The 15,417-nt window shown below is 39.8% G+C and overlaps 2 protein-coding genes across 4 annotated transcripts in view; one reads left to right on the plus strand and one right to left on the minus strand.

Moving 5' to 3' along the window:
• The window catches only part of rpap2 (RNA polymerase II associated protein 2), an 18,297-nt gene extending 12,975 nt beyond the window's left edge, over positions 1-5,322 (plus strand). The window contains exon 12 of one of the 2 annotated variants that reach the window (XM_061796737.1): positions 5,097-5,322. In XM_061796737.1, the coding sequence (XP_061652721.1) occupies positions 5,097-5,151 (55 nt within the window). In that variant the 3' untranslated portion in view covers positions 5,152-5,322. The remainder of the gene's footprint in view (positions 1-5,096) is intronic. The other variant, XM_061796736.1, reaches the window with a different exon arrangement.
• A 1,841-nt stretch (positions 5,323-7,163) lies between these two features.
• Positions 7,164-15,101, minus strand: gfi1aa (growth factor independent 1A transcription repressor a). 2 transcript variants are annotated; one of them, XM_061796741.1, is made up of 6 exons: positions 14,955-15,101; positions 14,628-14,801; positions 11,549-11,916; positions 10,377-10,514; positions 8,703-8,868; positions 7,164-7,489 (listed from the first exon to the last, which is right to left on the minus strand). In XM_061796741.1, the coding sequence occupies exons 1-6, from the start codon at positions 15,064-15,066 to the stop codon at positions 7,311-7,313; spliced, it is 1,137 nt and encodes a 378-aa protein (XP_061652725.1). In that variant the 5' UTR covers positions 15,067-15,101; the 3' UTR covers positions 7,164-7,310. The 2 variants fall into 2 exon arrangements, with proteins under 2 accessions (XP_061652725.1, XP_061652726.1); XM_061796742.1 differs by having other exon boundaries at positions 7,356-7,643.
• Between the last annotated feature and the right edge of the window lie 316 nt (positions 15,102-15,417).

Consider the following 15,417-nt stretch of genomic DNA (forward strand, 5'->3'; position numbering starts at 1 on the left):
GGAGAGAGGACACAACCTTGGGGCGCCCCAGTGCTGATGCTGCGTGTGGATGAGGTGGCCTCCCCCAGCCTGACCTGCTGTGTCCTGCCCGTCAGAAAGCTGTAAATCCACTGGCAGATGGCAGGTGAGACGCTGAGCTGGAGAAGCTTGGATGAAAGGAGTTCAGGGATGATGGTGTTGAACGCTGAGCTGAAGTCCACGAACAGGATCCTCGCGTAGGTCCCTGCACTGTCGAGGTGTTCTAGGATGAAGTGCAGTCCCATGTTGACTGCATCATCCGCAGATCTGTTCGCTTGGTAGGCAAACTGCAGGGGGTCCAGCAGGGGACCTGTGACACTCTTGAGGTGGTCCAGCACAAGACGTTCAAAGGACTTCATGACCACAGATGTCAAAGCGACAGGCCTGTAGTCATTCAGACCCGAGATTGCAGGTTTCTTGGGGACTGGGATGATGGTGGAGCGTTTGAAGCAGGATGGAACTTCGCACATTTCCAGTGATCTGTTGAAGATCTGAGTGAACGAAGAACGAAGAACAGTCCCGTAAAGGGTCTTACTTGCCGTGGGCACGGTCTCTTAACTGGAAGTCGGCTCCACAACTGGAATCCTCAGGTGTGTTGACATCCGGCTCGAAGGACCAATTTAATGTTGGATCTATCTCACCCAACACCTATAAAAATATAGACAAAAGGAATGAAGACGCTGGTTTCTTTTGCTCATGAGGAGGGCGTATGGGAGATTGTTCAGATTACAGCCTCTCATCACGCTCTAAACAATCTCTCCCGTCGCTCCTGTATTTATTTGAAATAGGGAGGTTTCTGAGTTACAAGACATAACATACTAAGCTACAAGACACAACACACTAAGGTGAAGACATGAGACCAACACCGGCCACGTCCTTGGTCAAGGCGCCCTTCTATCGGATGATTCCTGCTGAGTCATCTTGAAAGCGAGACATCTTCCTTTCTCAAAATCGTCCATAATACTAATGCAAGCTAAGCAAATAAATGATAACTTCTACAATATATTTAACACTAGGCAACACAGACTTTCAACCCCCTTCAAAGATTTTCTATGGGGTTGAAATCTGGAGACTGGCTAGGGCTCTCCAGGACCTTGAAATGCTTCTTATAAAGCCACTCCTTTGTTGCCCGGGCGGTGTGTTTGGGATCATTGTCATTCTGAAAGGCATGACACGTTTCATCTTCAATGCCCTTGCTGATAGGAGGTTTTCACTAAAAATCTCACGATTAGTGGTCTCATCCATTCTTTCCTTTACACGGATCAGTCGTCCTGGTTCCTTTGCAGAAAAACAGCCCCAAAGCATGATGTTTCTACCCGCATGCTTCACAGTAGGTATGGTGTTCTTTGGATGCAACTCAGCATTCTTTCTCCTCCAAACACGACAAGTTGAGTTTTTACCAAAAAGTTCCATTTTGGTTTCATCTTACCATATGACATTCTCCCAATCCTCTTCTGGATCATCCAAATGCTCACTAGCAAACTTCAGATGGGCCTGGACATGTACTGGCTTAAGCAGAGGGGCACGTCTGGCACTGCAGGATTTGAGTCCCTGGCGGCGTAGTGTTCTACTGATGGTAGCCTTTGTTACTTTGGTCCCAGCTCTCTGCAGGTCATTCACTAGGTCCCCCCATGTGGTTCTGGGATTTTTGGTCACCGTTCTTGTGATCATTTTGACCCCACGGGGTGAGATCTTGCGTGGAGCCCCAGATCAAGGGAGATTATCATTGGTCTTATGTGTCTTCCATTTTCTAATAATTGCTCCCACAGTTGATTTCTTCACACCAAGCTGCTCACCTATTGCAGATTCAGTCTTCCCAGCCTGGTGCAGGTCTACAATTTAGTTTCTGGTGTCCTTTGACAGCTCTTTGGTCTTGGGCATAGTGGAGTTTGGAGTGTGACTGTTTGAGGTTGTGGACAGGTGTCTTTTATACTGATGAGTTCAAACAGGTGCCATTAATACAGGTAACGAGTGGAGGACAGAGGAGCCTCCTAAGAAAAAAGTTACAGGTCTGTGAGAGCCAGAAATCTTGCTTGTTTGTAGCTGACCAAATAATTATTTTCCACCATAATTTGTGAATAAATTCTTTAAAAATCAGACAGTTTGATTTTCTGGATTTTTTTTGTTTTCTCACTTTGTCTCTCATAGGTGAGGTATACCTATGATGAAAATTACAGGCCTCTCTCATCTTTTTAAGTGGGAGAACTTGCACAATTGGCGACTGACTAAATACTTTTTTGCCCCACTGTATCTTTTCTAACAGAACTAATTTTCTCAAAAATAGGCAACTTTTTAATTGCTTTGGCATTCAGGGGTCCACATACTAGTGAAGTTTCGTTACATTTTGGGTTAAGAGGCGGCCCTTTGAAAAATGTCTCCCCTGTAAGTGGTCTCTGGATATTTATCCATCGTATGCATTTTAATCATTCGTATGATGCAGCTTTTCATACAAAAGCAGGCAAGTCATGTATCTCCTGCATTGTGCCATGGCATTGCGGCGCATGGGATATTGTCGCGTCGGCGCCATATGGCGTGCGAGGGTGCATGCACTCGTGGCGACGGCAGTTCACGGACAGCTCCTCCCATCTGAGTACACACACGAGTTTTATCTGGCCTTATCTCACCCAGATTGTCCCGTTCCAGATCCGTGATGGAGGACGGAAAGCACACAAGCAGCCCTGTTCACCTCTTAAGTTAAACACACACGCGCGCGCACACACATGCACGTTAAACTGGCACTTGGGAAAAGGTTCACCTGATTTCAACTGGCTCTGATTTATGAGACCCAAGTAAGTTACGTCAACATCCTAGCTGACCTACAAAACAACATCGTTATTTTAATATTTGACAAACATTTTGCAAACAAAATAATGTTGATCTGTGAACTATCCAATGGCGAAAGACAGTGGTGCCTGGACTTAAGAGTTTAATTTGTTCCATGACCTCACTCATAACTCGTAATGTATCTCATTTCATTTTTGCTTATTGAAATGGATGCAAATGCAATACATGTTTTGTTAATGAAGAAGAAAAATAGCACTGCAGAGTATGTTTCTTTATAAAAACAAAGCATAAACAATTAAAGAGAAGGTAAAGAATTAAAAAGTTGATGTCACAATTTCATGCATTTCTTTTCTTCTGGTGTATGCACCTTGGCCACTAGGGGGGCAGTATAAAACATGCATCCGTTTATACACAGAGAAGATGGTCACAACTGCTCAGTGAGCTGCAGTCATATTAGTCGTTTTTCATAGAGGCTCAAGAATATATGCCTTTGAGTATTTTTATATTGTCTGTCTCCATGTGTTCCTGCAAAGTTTGTGTTCAAATATCCCTCTCTTCAAGGGTTATAAGACCCCAACACTGATGCTAGTTTTCTTAGCTTGTCCATGGCACTGTGTTAGTATTACGCTAGCGGACTTTCATCAGTCAGATTATGTGGTGATTCCTTCAGTACACATGTTCTCTTTGTGGCATGAAACAGCTTGAAGCAAGTACTTGGCCTCTTTTTTTGAAGAATTGTACACTGCCTGGCAAACTGCTGCGAGTTGTGAAGTTTGTTACCGCCGTCGAGTGCTCATAACTCAGATTTTTTTACTCAAAACTCAAGACAGAAAAATTGGCCAGTCAGTGGCTTATATCTCCAAAAACTGTTGTGATGCTGTCGCCTCATTTATTAATCGTAAGACTGAAAATTGGAGTGTACCCCCACTGCTTTATATTGTGATTCACCTACCACGGCCCTGTTATATTTCAGTTTTTTTTTTCAGAACATAACTATTTGTCTGTCTTAGAAACAAGTTTTTATATTCATATAAATGCTGCATTGTAAAATAACAAATATTGAATACAATGCAGTTATGTTAATGTGTACAGTGAATATACTCATATTTGCGGCTTTTGTTTTTAAACATATCCTCATTATTTGCTGAAAAACTGTAAAACTATTTGTTGTTTTTGTGCTCAGGCCAAAGCAATAAAAGTATTCCTTTGGGCCATCTTGTGGCATCTATGTGCCACGGTACTGTGTAAAGTGAGTTAAGGAGCTTCATTTAAACAAAAGTAGTGCTTTGCTGCTATCTTGTGGCATCTTCAGGCAGTTATCAACCTTTTTAGGGGGACGTCAATTCCTTGTTTTTCTATTGGCTGCGTGGCTCACTCCCAATGTATAACATAATGAACATTTAAGAAGCCTCATCTCATTCTCTTGGCTGCTGGTAAAAATCATGCATTCTCTGATAAAACACATTTTGTTTTATGCCCTACAATGGCCCCCAATTGTCCTGCAAGGCTTCTGGTGTGCCTGGAATGTATCACTGTAATAATTGGTCATTATCCAATGGGTGAATCTCAAATTGGATTGATTGGTGACTTTTCTTTCATTTTTACATAACACCCTTACATATAAACCAATGCCAGTGGTACCTCATGATTTCATCAGTTCCCATTCAAATCTAGGCTTCTATTTCTCCGCCATGAATAATTTGGCATGGTGTGATTATCTATCTGCTACCCAGCAGCTGCGAAGCTCATCTGGCCTCTATTGTTCAAGCCACCTGAATAATGGATGTCCCCCTTTGCAACAGTGGAACCTGAGGAGAACTGCAGATAAACCAAACTCCACACCGGTAGAGATGGAGGACAGAGGCAGGAGGAAAGGTGCAAGTGTCTTATTAGAGATGCACCACATGGAATCATGGTCATCCTTCTAATTAGTCATGTTGGGTACATTGAGATTCAATACAAAAGGGGGGGAAATAATGCTTGGTTTCGATTGTCATTGTAACAGTACTGCATTGTACTGAGAGTTGTTTCTTGTAAGATTCACAAGAGCTGAGACAAAATCGGGTAAACACACACAATGGTACAAACAATTTTGTTACATTTTGAGTAATATTTTTTTCTATTTAAAAAGCAATGCTGTCAAGATACCACTGTATTTATGTCTAGTTTACATTTTACATTATTTTAATTAATTTTTGTATGACTCTATGATCTGGCTTGAGTGTTGACCAAGCAGTGAGTTTTTATTAAATTCTGCCTCATAACTGCCTTTCACATCCTGAAAATGGTGTCAGCGTCACTTTTCTTGCAGGTTGTCCAGTGTGTCTCCAGTGGTTGGCGAAGCCTTGAAGACGCCTTCATCAGTTTCATACGTAAACACCCTCATGGAAGAGCTGGGCCTACAGCAGCAAGACCTGTTGAACCTTCTCCAGCCATTTAAAACCCCACCACACTGACATACACTTCAGGGAATGGACATGGCTGTAATTGAACCAAATAAAAGTATTTTCTGTTTGTTAATTTAAGAGTTCTTGTTTTTTTTGTTTCATGTATGTCCATAACATTTTTTGGTCCTATCAGACTTTAGCCTTTGCCATGTCAATCTAATCTGCCCAGGGCCTTTAGAATCAGCAGTGCTGGTACAGCATATAAACTGTATTAGCGATGGAGCTGTTTCATTAAACAATCAAATTGCAAATTCGTACTCACAGAGCCCTCAATGACATCAGCATTTTTCCATCCTCTGGTTGGTCAGAGCAAAAGTTGTTTTTGGCCAAGTTCGACAAGCAAAACACATCTGTAGTGATCTGCAAAAATTAATGCATTTAATAATTGGCTTCTCTGGTGAGTATGATGTATACTGTTGAATTTTTCCATGTTTTTGTCATGTTACTAGATATATATTGAGCAGCTTTAGCTGCAAAACCAAGGGTGAGCTGTGTGCAAATCAGTTCCTCGGAACTCTTACGGCTCAGAATTATGCGTGTATCCAAACAAATCACACCCAGTAAAAACAGAGTGATGTGGACACACAGCTTATTGCTGCACTAGGAAGATATTTGACATTGGTCATAAAAGTGACGCTAGTCCAGCAGACTTCCTTCACAGGCTGCTTTATGGCACCTTAATGACATTTGTTCTATGGGTATGGTATTTGATATTGACCAGATGGCAGTCACAACAAAACGTTTTTTTTCTTTCTGTTTGGGAAGTAATATTACAATGTCGATAGATTGGAGACCTGATTGATAGCTCGCAAAGCGATACTTTTTTTTTTTTTTAATGCAAGCAATCACTTAACCAGATACAGGTTATTTTTTTCTCTTTCTCTTTGTCATTATAGTGTCATTTGCAAAGGAAATAAAATGTTAATATTTCCTTGTAATGTAGCTCTTTGTAGTAATTGTAAGACTAAGACCCAGTATTCAAAATTTCAACCCCAAATGTTTTTTTTCCCTCTTAAGTTTCATGACGCTTTCGTTTTTCCACAATTTTATCAAGACAGCGAAAGTAACAACTGGAGTATGTTGATATGGTACGGTAGCATTTATTGTCAGTCCCCAATATATGTGAAAAATACAGAGGGCTGAAATTACTTTTCCAAGAGCCCACTGGCGTCTTATTCCACTTATACCATTATAATGCAATTCAATAATTTTCTTAAAATCTCCATTTGAGGATTAAAATTAGTAAGCAAGTGAAAACCTATATATGTGTGTGTATACACACAGTATATATATATATATATAGATGTAGATATTTTGCCACTGCCCTATATATCATCTGATGTCCCATTTTGAACAGTCTTAAAGACCCCGTAAAGTGAATTTAGAGATTTGTTTCTAAATACATTACAAATGTTTGAAGATAATTGCTGAAAAAATGCAAAGACTTGTAGTACTCAATTGTGGAAAATATAGCATGACACTGTTTTTCACCATTTCAGTTTTCCGTATTTTTTGGGCAGGGCGAAAATGGTGCCTTGTGACGCACTTTGGCATCAAGCGTGACACCCCCTATACATTAACATGCGCAACTTTGTTTGCATCGAAGGTGTTCAGGCACAGTTGCGATGTGCAGTTAGCTAGCTGTGTCAAAAATGCATCTTTGAAAAGTCTACTGGGGTGGCTGCTTTAGAGTGCCCCATTGTCAGCTATGGATGTGTAAAGCAACCGTGTGGAACTGTTTGACAAGAAAATGTTTTATGTGCTTGCTCAATAAAGGGTTAGAAAAACAAAATGCATTCAAATCTAAATGGGGAATAAACACAATCCATAAATTATCATTCTTGAGCTGTGATTTTTTTTTAACATTTATTGAGGGGAAAAAAGTATAATTAGGAATAATAAATACATGTTCATGGTAATAATAGTAGTTACAACCCCAGGTGCAGACTTGCCAGGCTAAATAAAAATAAATAGTCAAAAACACAATCGTGTATCTATGCATGCGTCTAGCAATAACAACATGGGGGGAAAAAGTGCAATTCAGGCTCAAAATGGAAGCGATTATTTGAGTCCGTGCTGGGTCTCCTTGTGCCTCCTCAGGTCCACTTTCCTCTGGAAGCCTTTCCCGCATAGATCGCAGGCGAACGGCTTGAATCCTGTGTGTTTCCTGCTGTGCGTGATCAGGTTGGAGCTCTGGCTGAAGGCCTTGCCGCACACTTGGCACTTGTGCGGTTTCTCGCCTGTGCGCAAAAGGACGCGTGGCAATCACACGTCGGTTTGTTGAGATGGCTCTTAAGCAGGCCGTTTGACCATTTAGTCCACATCCTTGATGTTCACGTTAAGGTCCATGTACTAGGATGCTCTTTGCCTTCACTAGTAAAACAATTCAATGCACTAGTAGAATGAAAAAGGTGCACAAGTAGAAAGATTGTCTTACTTATGGTTTTTTTCCACTACTGTATGGCATTTCTGCACCCTAGTAGGACAACTTTGGCATACTAGTAGAGCAAGTACACATTACTAATAAGACAAAACAACTAGTGGGCTTTTTGGTGCCATTAGTTGGGTCTGGGAGGCTACTAGTGTGCAACACATGCCTACTAGTTGGTTTGAATAGTGTTACTAGTGCAGCGCAATATTATACTAGTGAGGTTTAGTAGGCCAAAAGTGGCACTAGTCCAGGGGAAAATTTTTTGCCAGTGAGATGTCCTATGAGTCCTCCCTAGTCGTTCTATTAGCATTCTGAATTGTCTTTCTGGTGAGGACAGAGCGTACCAGGACATTAACCTTAAGCTGTACTACTTGTACTAGTAGTGAAGCACGAGATGCTAACTAGTAGAATGTTTTTAATGTCGCTCGTAGAACTGGTAGCACAAAGTTGCCAACTAGGGCCTATCAAGCATGTCGAATAAAGGCTCAAACGGCAACCCTTGAAGCCGTTTGAGCATTTCTTCGACATCTTTGATACCCATCTTCTGGTCCACATACTAGTATGCTTTTTTTCTTAACTAGTAACACAATTCAGTGCACTAGGAGAATAACTAGGGTACACTAGTAGAATGAGTAATATTTCCCCCCCATACTTTCTTTACTATTATGACAACTACTTTTTACTAGTGAGGCAAAACTGTGCACTAGTTGACAGCTGCATGCTACTAGTACTACTAGTGGCATTATAAAATTCTGTAAGTAACAGCTACCGTTTCACTAGTAGTGCTAGTAGCGTGCCATTGTCAACTAGTGCACAGTTTTGTGACATTAGTAAAGTAGTTGTCCAAGTACTGGGGTGAAATATCATACAGAAGGGAAAAAAACGTTACAAGCAAAATATAGTCGGTCTACTAGTGATTTTTTTTAACTAGTGAGGACAAGCATACTCGTGCATGGTCCTTTAGCTGGATATCAAGGTTTGGAATAAATGCTCAAAGGGCTTTGCTTAGTGTTCTTTCGTACCTGTGTGGATGAACGTGTGCTTTTTCATGTCCGACTTCTGATGGAACCTCTTCCCGCAGTACTGACACGGATACGGCCGCGTGTCCGAGTGGATTAGAAGGTGCGTGGACAGTGTGGATGAGCGCTTGAAGCTTTTCCCACAGATTTTGCAGCTGAAGCTTCTATCCTGTACACACACACATATATATATATATATATATGTATTTATATATGTCTATATGAGTGTTTTCCAAACTTTGTTGAAACAAGGCACATATATTAGAAAAATTCACAGCACACCTTAAAAAAAACTAATATATATATATATATACTGTATATGTTGGCTGTATACTGTAGTAATGATTATCTTGTGTCAGTGTACTTTGTGAAAATGTGGTGTTCCGGTATTTGTACAGTATGTTCAATTTATTATTTTGTATGAAGAGTAACAAGTGGATACAATGGTTAATTCAGGGCTGGAAAATTATTTCTAAGTAAAATAACATTATATAGGTGGCACGGTGGTCGACTGGTTAGCACATTTGCCTCACAGTTCTGAGGACGGGGGTTCAATCCCCGGCCCCGCCTGTGTGGAGTTTGCATGTTCTCCCCGTGCCTGTGTGGGTTTTCTCCGGGCACTCCGGTTTCCTCCCACATCCCAAAAACATGCATGGCAGGTTAATTGAAGACTCTAAATTGCCCGTAGGTGTGAATGTGTGTGCGGACGGTTGTTTGTTTGTATGTGCCCTGCAATTGGCTGGCAACCAGTTCAGGGCGTACCCCGCCTCCTGCCCGATGATAGCTGGGATAGGCTCCAGCGCACCCGCGACCCTTGTGAGGAGAAGCGGCTCAGAGAATGGATGGATGGATTGTTAACTTATTATAAATAATCAAAATAGAAAATAGTAAAATATTGTATCTATATATTACATTTATTTTCTAATTAATTTATTAAAGAATGTATTAATTTAAAATGGATGGATGGATGGATGGATGGATGTATTAATTGATTGCAAATGATTATACAAAATACATTTACATTTGATATTTTTGTATTAATTTTGAGTTGTACAGTATCCTGGTACTAGAAAAGTACCGCAATACCACCCTGTCAAAAATGAAATGATACCACATATTTTTAGGGCCAGTACTTCTGCGCAGTTCAGCAATAAATAGGCTAGGTGTGTTTGCTTGAAGCTGTTTATTTCTATTCTTTTTATGTGGAAAAAAATAAAGTCAGATGAGCGTGATGTGGTAGACTGTAGTGTACTTCATTCAGCCTCCGGGACCCCTCCCAATAACTACGGCAAGCACGAAGGGACGGCACCAAACAGCTATGGGAGACAAAAGTCTAATCCACATATAATACAACACCCACTTGATTTTTACTGTATGAATGTCACCTAAAATTAAGGGAATTAAACATTGTGCAGTATATTTAAGCACCAAAATGTCAAACAAAACCACATAATTTTGTCAAACGAAGGCCCGCTAGCTTTATGCTCATGGTATCATTTCAGTTGGTATAAAGGTACATTATGCAGGTATATTATCAAAGTCTGAAATCTGGCATTGTGACAACAATCTATTTTATAAAATAATTGTTTATTTAATCATAAATTCATGAATTAAAAATGACACAATTTAAAAAGGAGAATGAATATTTCATTTATTATTTCAACTTGGCCTACATACCTGCGAGTGGACCGCCCTGTGTTGGTCCAGGCTGACCGCGTGGCCGAAGGTTTTGCCGCAAATCCCACACTCGAACGGACGCGTCCCACTGTGCGACCGCCTTACGTGGACCTCCAGGCCGTGGGGCGTGGAGAACACCTTTGGGGACAAAAGATGGACATTCAGACTAGTCTCATTGGAAGAACTGAATTGTTGCCATCAATTGTCATCAATGTGGAAATATTAAAAAATAGGTGCAATTGCACAATCTGATGACAAAAATAACTTTGCCTTTACAATAACATGCCAGAGAGGTATTCATTTAACATTATTAACAGTGGTTACTTTGGCATACTTTGGTTACATTATTCAGCTATATGACAAAATATGAGATTAGTACCTCTACAAATTATAATATTAAACATCCGGAATAGCTCTCTGACTGTGGTAAGAAGTAACAAAGTAAAAATACTTTGTTAATTAAGTAGAATTTTCAGGTATCTGTACTTTACAATTTTCTGATGACTTTTTACTTTTACGCCCTACATTTGAAAAAAAAGATAACTGTACTTTCTACTCCTTACTTAGTCAAAATATGCTTGTTACTTTTTTCACCATCCGTGAATAAAAATGATTTAATTTTTTTTTACTTGAAAATGGGTGATGATGAAAAAATGTAGTCAAGAAGTCAGTTCAACCCCTAATATCAATTTATCTATCCATCTGTTATGGCAGCTAAGGTGACCAGGGCTGGAACTATTGATTATTTGATTAATTAATCTGTCAATTATGTTTTCAATTAATCAATGAATTGGATAAAAAAAATCACTTCCATCCCTTTAATAAAAAACAGAACATTATTTCAAATTGACAGTGGAGAAGGAAATCACATAAACTGATGATTCAGTTACTGGTTTGGTCCGTAAGAATGTATCATTGTTTTCCAAAGTAAAAACAGATGTTTGCAAATGTCTTATTTTGATTAAACACAAAGATAATCAGTCTGCTTTCATGAAGGACTATCTGAGAATATTTACTCTTGAGAGGCTGAAATTCCAATGATTTGGACAAATTTAAGTTAAACGAGGTTTCTAAATAGTCAATTACCTAAATACTGTCGTTGTTGATTCATTTGACAGTCAATTAGTTATCAATTAATTGATTAATTGTTGAACCTGTAGAGGTGACATTACCTTATAACACTTGATGCACTTGTAGGAGCCGTCAGGATCGAGCTGGTTGAAGCACATGAACTCATCTTCACTCTTGAGGATTTCAGACCGACATTGCTTCTGTTTTAGGTCCCCAAACATGTCAGCGTTCCTCATCCCGCAAATCTGTTGGATTTGGATCGGAGCTGAGCAGTCCTGGTAGCACCCTTTGGTCCGAGGTTCCGCGTGGCCCTGCTCCAGGTCCAGCTGGTGCAGGCGTCGGTGGTACGGAGCTGGTATCGTGTGCCTCAGGTCTGAAGCGGGGTAGGAGGACCAGGAGTAAGCGGGGAAGACGGACATGTTGAAGTGGCGGCCGTCCTCCACTGTGGGTGTGGAGCATTCCTCTAAATCTGGAATGAGGTCAAATTTGAGTTGAGTGGTCTCTTGAAATACGAGTGACCCAACTTACGAGTTCTTCAAGATACGAGCCATTGTTGGGATGACTATTTTGCTTTGACTTACGAGCACAAATTGAAGGTACGAGGACTGTACGGTGACAGTGAAGTTTAGTGTCAAACTAAAAATGAAACAAACAGTATTACACGTTGTGTATTTAAAACAACCATGTAACTTTGCTTTTAAAGTCCACTAGCTTAATGCTACCACATTATGTTAAACGCCATAGACAGGATAATGAATAGCATCTGAGTGGCGGTGTTATAACTCCGGTGGCTGAGACAGGTCACAACAATTGCAAACGCATTAAAAGCACAACACAGTGACATTTAGGTACAACGGAAGTGAGCGCCGGGATTCCTTCCGACTGTATAATTCTTCCGGATTACCGGGACTCATATTGCCGATGGACCAATGGGCTTCCTTTTATCGCTAATAAGCAAAAATCTATTTTAAAAAATGATCCTAATGAAATTAAAGTTGGGAATAGAACTAAATACCTTACTCTAGCTATATCACCAAAAGCTAAAGAAGCACATTTCAAAACCGTAAACGATATGTATCCTTGTAATAACTTTGTTTGATAAAGTTGAGGAAAAAAAGTGACTGAGGTGGGAAGTTGCACAAGTTTCAATGAACGAAGTTGGGAAAGTAAGTGAAAGTAAGCTATTTTGAAAAGTAAGCACTTTCGGATTGTCATAACTCATCAATTTTCCAACTTCGTTCAATAAAACTTAGTCACTTGGTCCTGGCAGTGAGTTATGAATAATTCAGTCAGAGGGAGTCCCGCGGTCGCTTCTGTTGCACCTTAATGTAGTTTTAATGTATCGTGCGATTGTTGTGATCTTTCGCTGCCACCATATTTAAGCAATTTAAGCAATGAATATTTGACCACAAAATGTCGCAGACACGTAGACAGACAATATAACAACACTCATTGGCATATATATATTTTTACCTTCTGCAAAAATGACGAATATTATTACAGTTTACTGAGTCACTTACAGTTGTAGTCAGGAGTTGCGAAAGTCTTCTTCATTTGTGTCTTCATGACTGTATTATACTGCCCCTCGGTGGCCGAGTAAGCCACAACGAATGAATCACGTTGCACAAAGTGTTTCATTTCTTTACATTCTATTTAATTATGTTATCGCTATATGTTTGTATAAAGCAAGATGGAGTGATATTTTCCTTATGAAAAAACATTACCGAATTTGTTGTTGTTGTTTTCCGGGAGGCTTAATGAATTAATGCAGTCATTCCTAACCTGGGTTCGAGGACAAAACACACACAGTGTGTGCGTGCGTCCGTAAGTCTTTTCACATCACGTTTAGCAGGGCACAACGCACTGTCAACGAACCGATTCATTGTGTGACGACAGAACACCGTGTCGCGGCAAGGCATTAACGCATTAGCTCGTATCTCGCACCACTGTATACAATGTTGTTCTTGGCACATTCGGGAAATGAAATGCAACAAAGTAAGCTCAATTGATTCAAAAAGTGTTTCAGACTAAATAGTCTTTTAAATACTACAGATAAAATAAGTTTTCATAAGTTTGTTAATGTCTTCCTTGTAATTTTTACAATTTTGTTTTATCACAGATACAGGATATTTAGAATAGTAATAATAATTATGGTCTAAAGTTGTCTCTGAACATACAGTACATGCAACGCAACACAATTACTAAACCTTTTAGCAATCTAGAAGAGAAAAAAAAGTGAGCTAAATGACTCAGTAGAAATTACTTCATCAAGCTAATTGCACTGACCAATAAGTCGGCTTCTATTTTTCATATTTTTCCAATGTTTTGTACCGTACGGGAGTGTGTCACTCAAACTAACACAACCATGTTACTCATATTTCTTTTTAAAAATCAATTTAAAAAAAAGTTGCTACATAAACTTTCTTCCAATTCTAGACCAACCCATATAGCCAAACTAAATAAAGTTGTACAAAATGTTAAAAGTTGTCTGTTTACATTCCCTCCCTCCCCCAAAAAAATACAAGTAACAATTGTGATGTACTATTTGAATGTCAAAATACACTTTTACAAACTTACGACTGTTAAGTTTGCTGTACACATTGAAAACAACTGTAAAAACAAATGTAGAATTTGGATGTTCAAATATCTCTATGTTATGTTTTTATTTTTGTATAATCGGCCAAATGTATTGTCATTTTATGGTGGCATCTAAGAATCTCATTAGTTTTCCGGCACTGAGTGGGAACTGAACCCACGCTGCCCACACCAAAGCTTTCATTGGTTATTATACTTATTTTTTATTTGATTGTGTTTATTGACATGGCTTGGCTATAAATCTAATGAGTTAAATTAAAGAAAATACCATTACAATAAATTTCAAGTTAGAGATTTTGGGTGGGACAGTCATATACGCCATAATATATATAAAAAAAGAATTATTACAATTAAACAAATATATATTTTTTTTTAATTACAATTAGTTTGGCTAATTATAGCAATAAAACATAAAATGAATATAGTTTGACTTCCAAATAGTACATTACAAGTGTTATTTGCGGCTTTTTAAACAATGTAAACTGTAAACTTTTAACGGTTGCCCCAAGTTGTTTTCACATTTACCAACTATGCTTTGATTGTACTTTACGGCCGCTAAGACAGTTAAAAAAAAAAACATGAGACCTGGCGAGGATGGAGACGGAGGACGCCACAAATCAGAGTCCGAAGCTCGGTCACTCGCTCCGTAGCTCAGCGGCGAGCTGGACGGCAGTGAACCCGGTGACAGGAGCTGGCGCCCCGGGAGCAGCCTGTCCGTGGTGTCGGCCTCCAGCCTCGACACCACTTGAAATTTTGTCTCTAAAGTTAGCAACAGAAGCATGATTTAAAAAAATAATAATAATAAAGTTTTCATCGGATATTATTTTGTCAAATCTGTTGATTTGAGTTATAAGAGAGAGAAAAAGAGATCTAGATGGTGCGTAATTCCGTGCGTAATTACGCATGACCAACCCGCGCTGATGTGAGCCAGGAGCGCATCCAGGCCGATGTAGACGTCATCCAGGTATCGGGGCTGGTGGTAGCTGTGGGCCCGTTTACTCTTCACCAAGAAAGACCTCGGCATGTTGCCTATCAATTCTCTGTGTACTTGTCACTGCCTCTCACTTGACTGGAAGGCTTCTTGGCTCTTGAGCGACTTGGGGTTGGGACTGTTTTTTTTTTTTTTTTTTTTTTTAGAACTATTACGCATGCGCAGAGAGACCGCACTGCTTGCCAGGTGTTGCGTGGCAGGTGGTTAAACCCCCAGCCTCCTCCTCAAAGTTAGAATGCATCCACAGGTACATGTAAGTCTTACCAAATCAAGATCAACTGACACTCAGAGACATAACATTAAATATAGTGCATTTGTACATTACTGCAAACTTCAACCACAATAATAAATATACCGCGACACCAGAAAAGCACTAGTGTTCAC

This window comes from Phyllopteryx taeniolatus, chromosome 14 (assembly GCF_024500385.1).
Source record: "Phyllopteryx taeniolatus isolate TA_2022b chromosome 14, UOR_Ptae_1.2, whole genome shotgun sequence".
Lineage (NCBI taxonomy): Eukaryota > Metazoa > Chordata > Actinopteri > Syngnathiformes > Syngnathidae > Phyllopteryx > Phyllopteryx taeniolatus.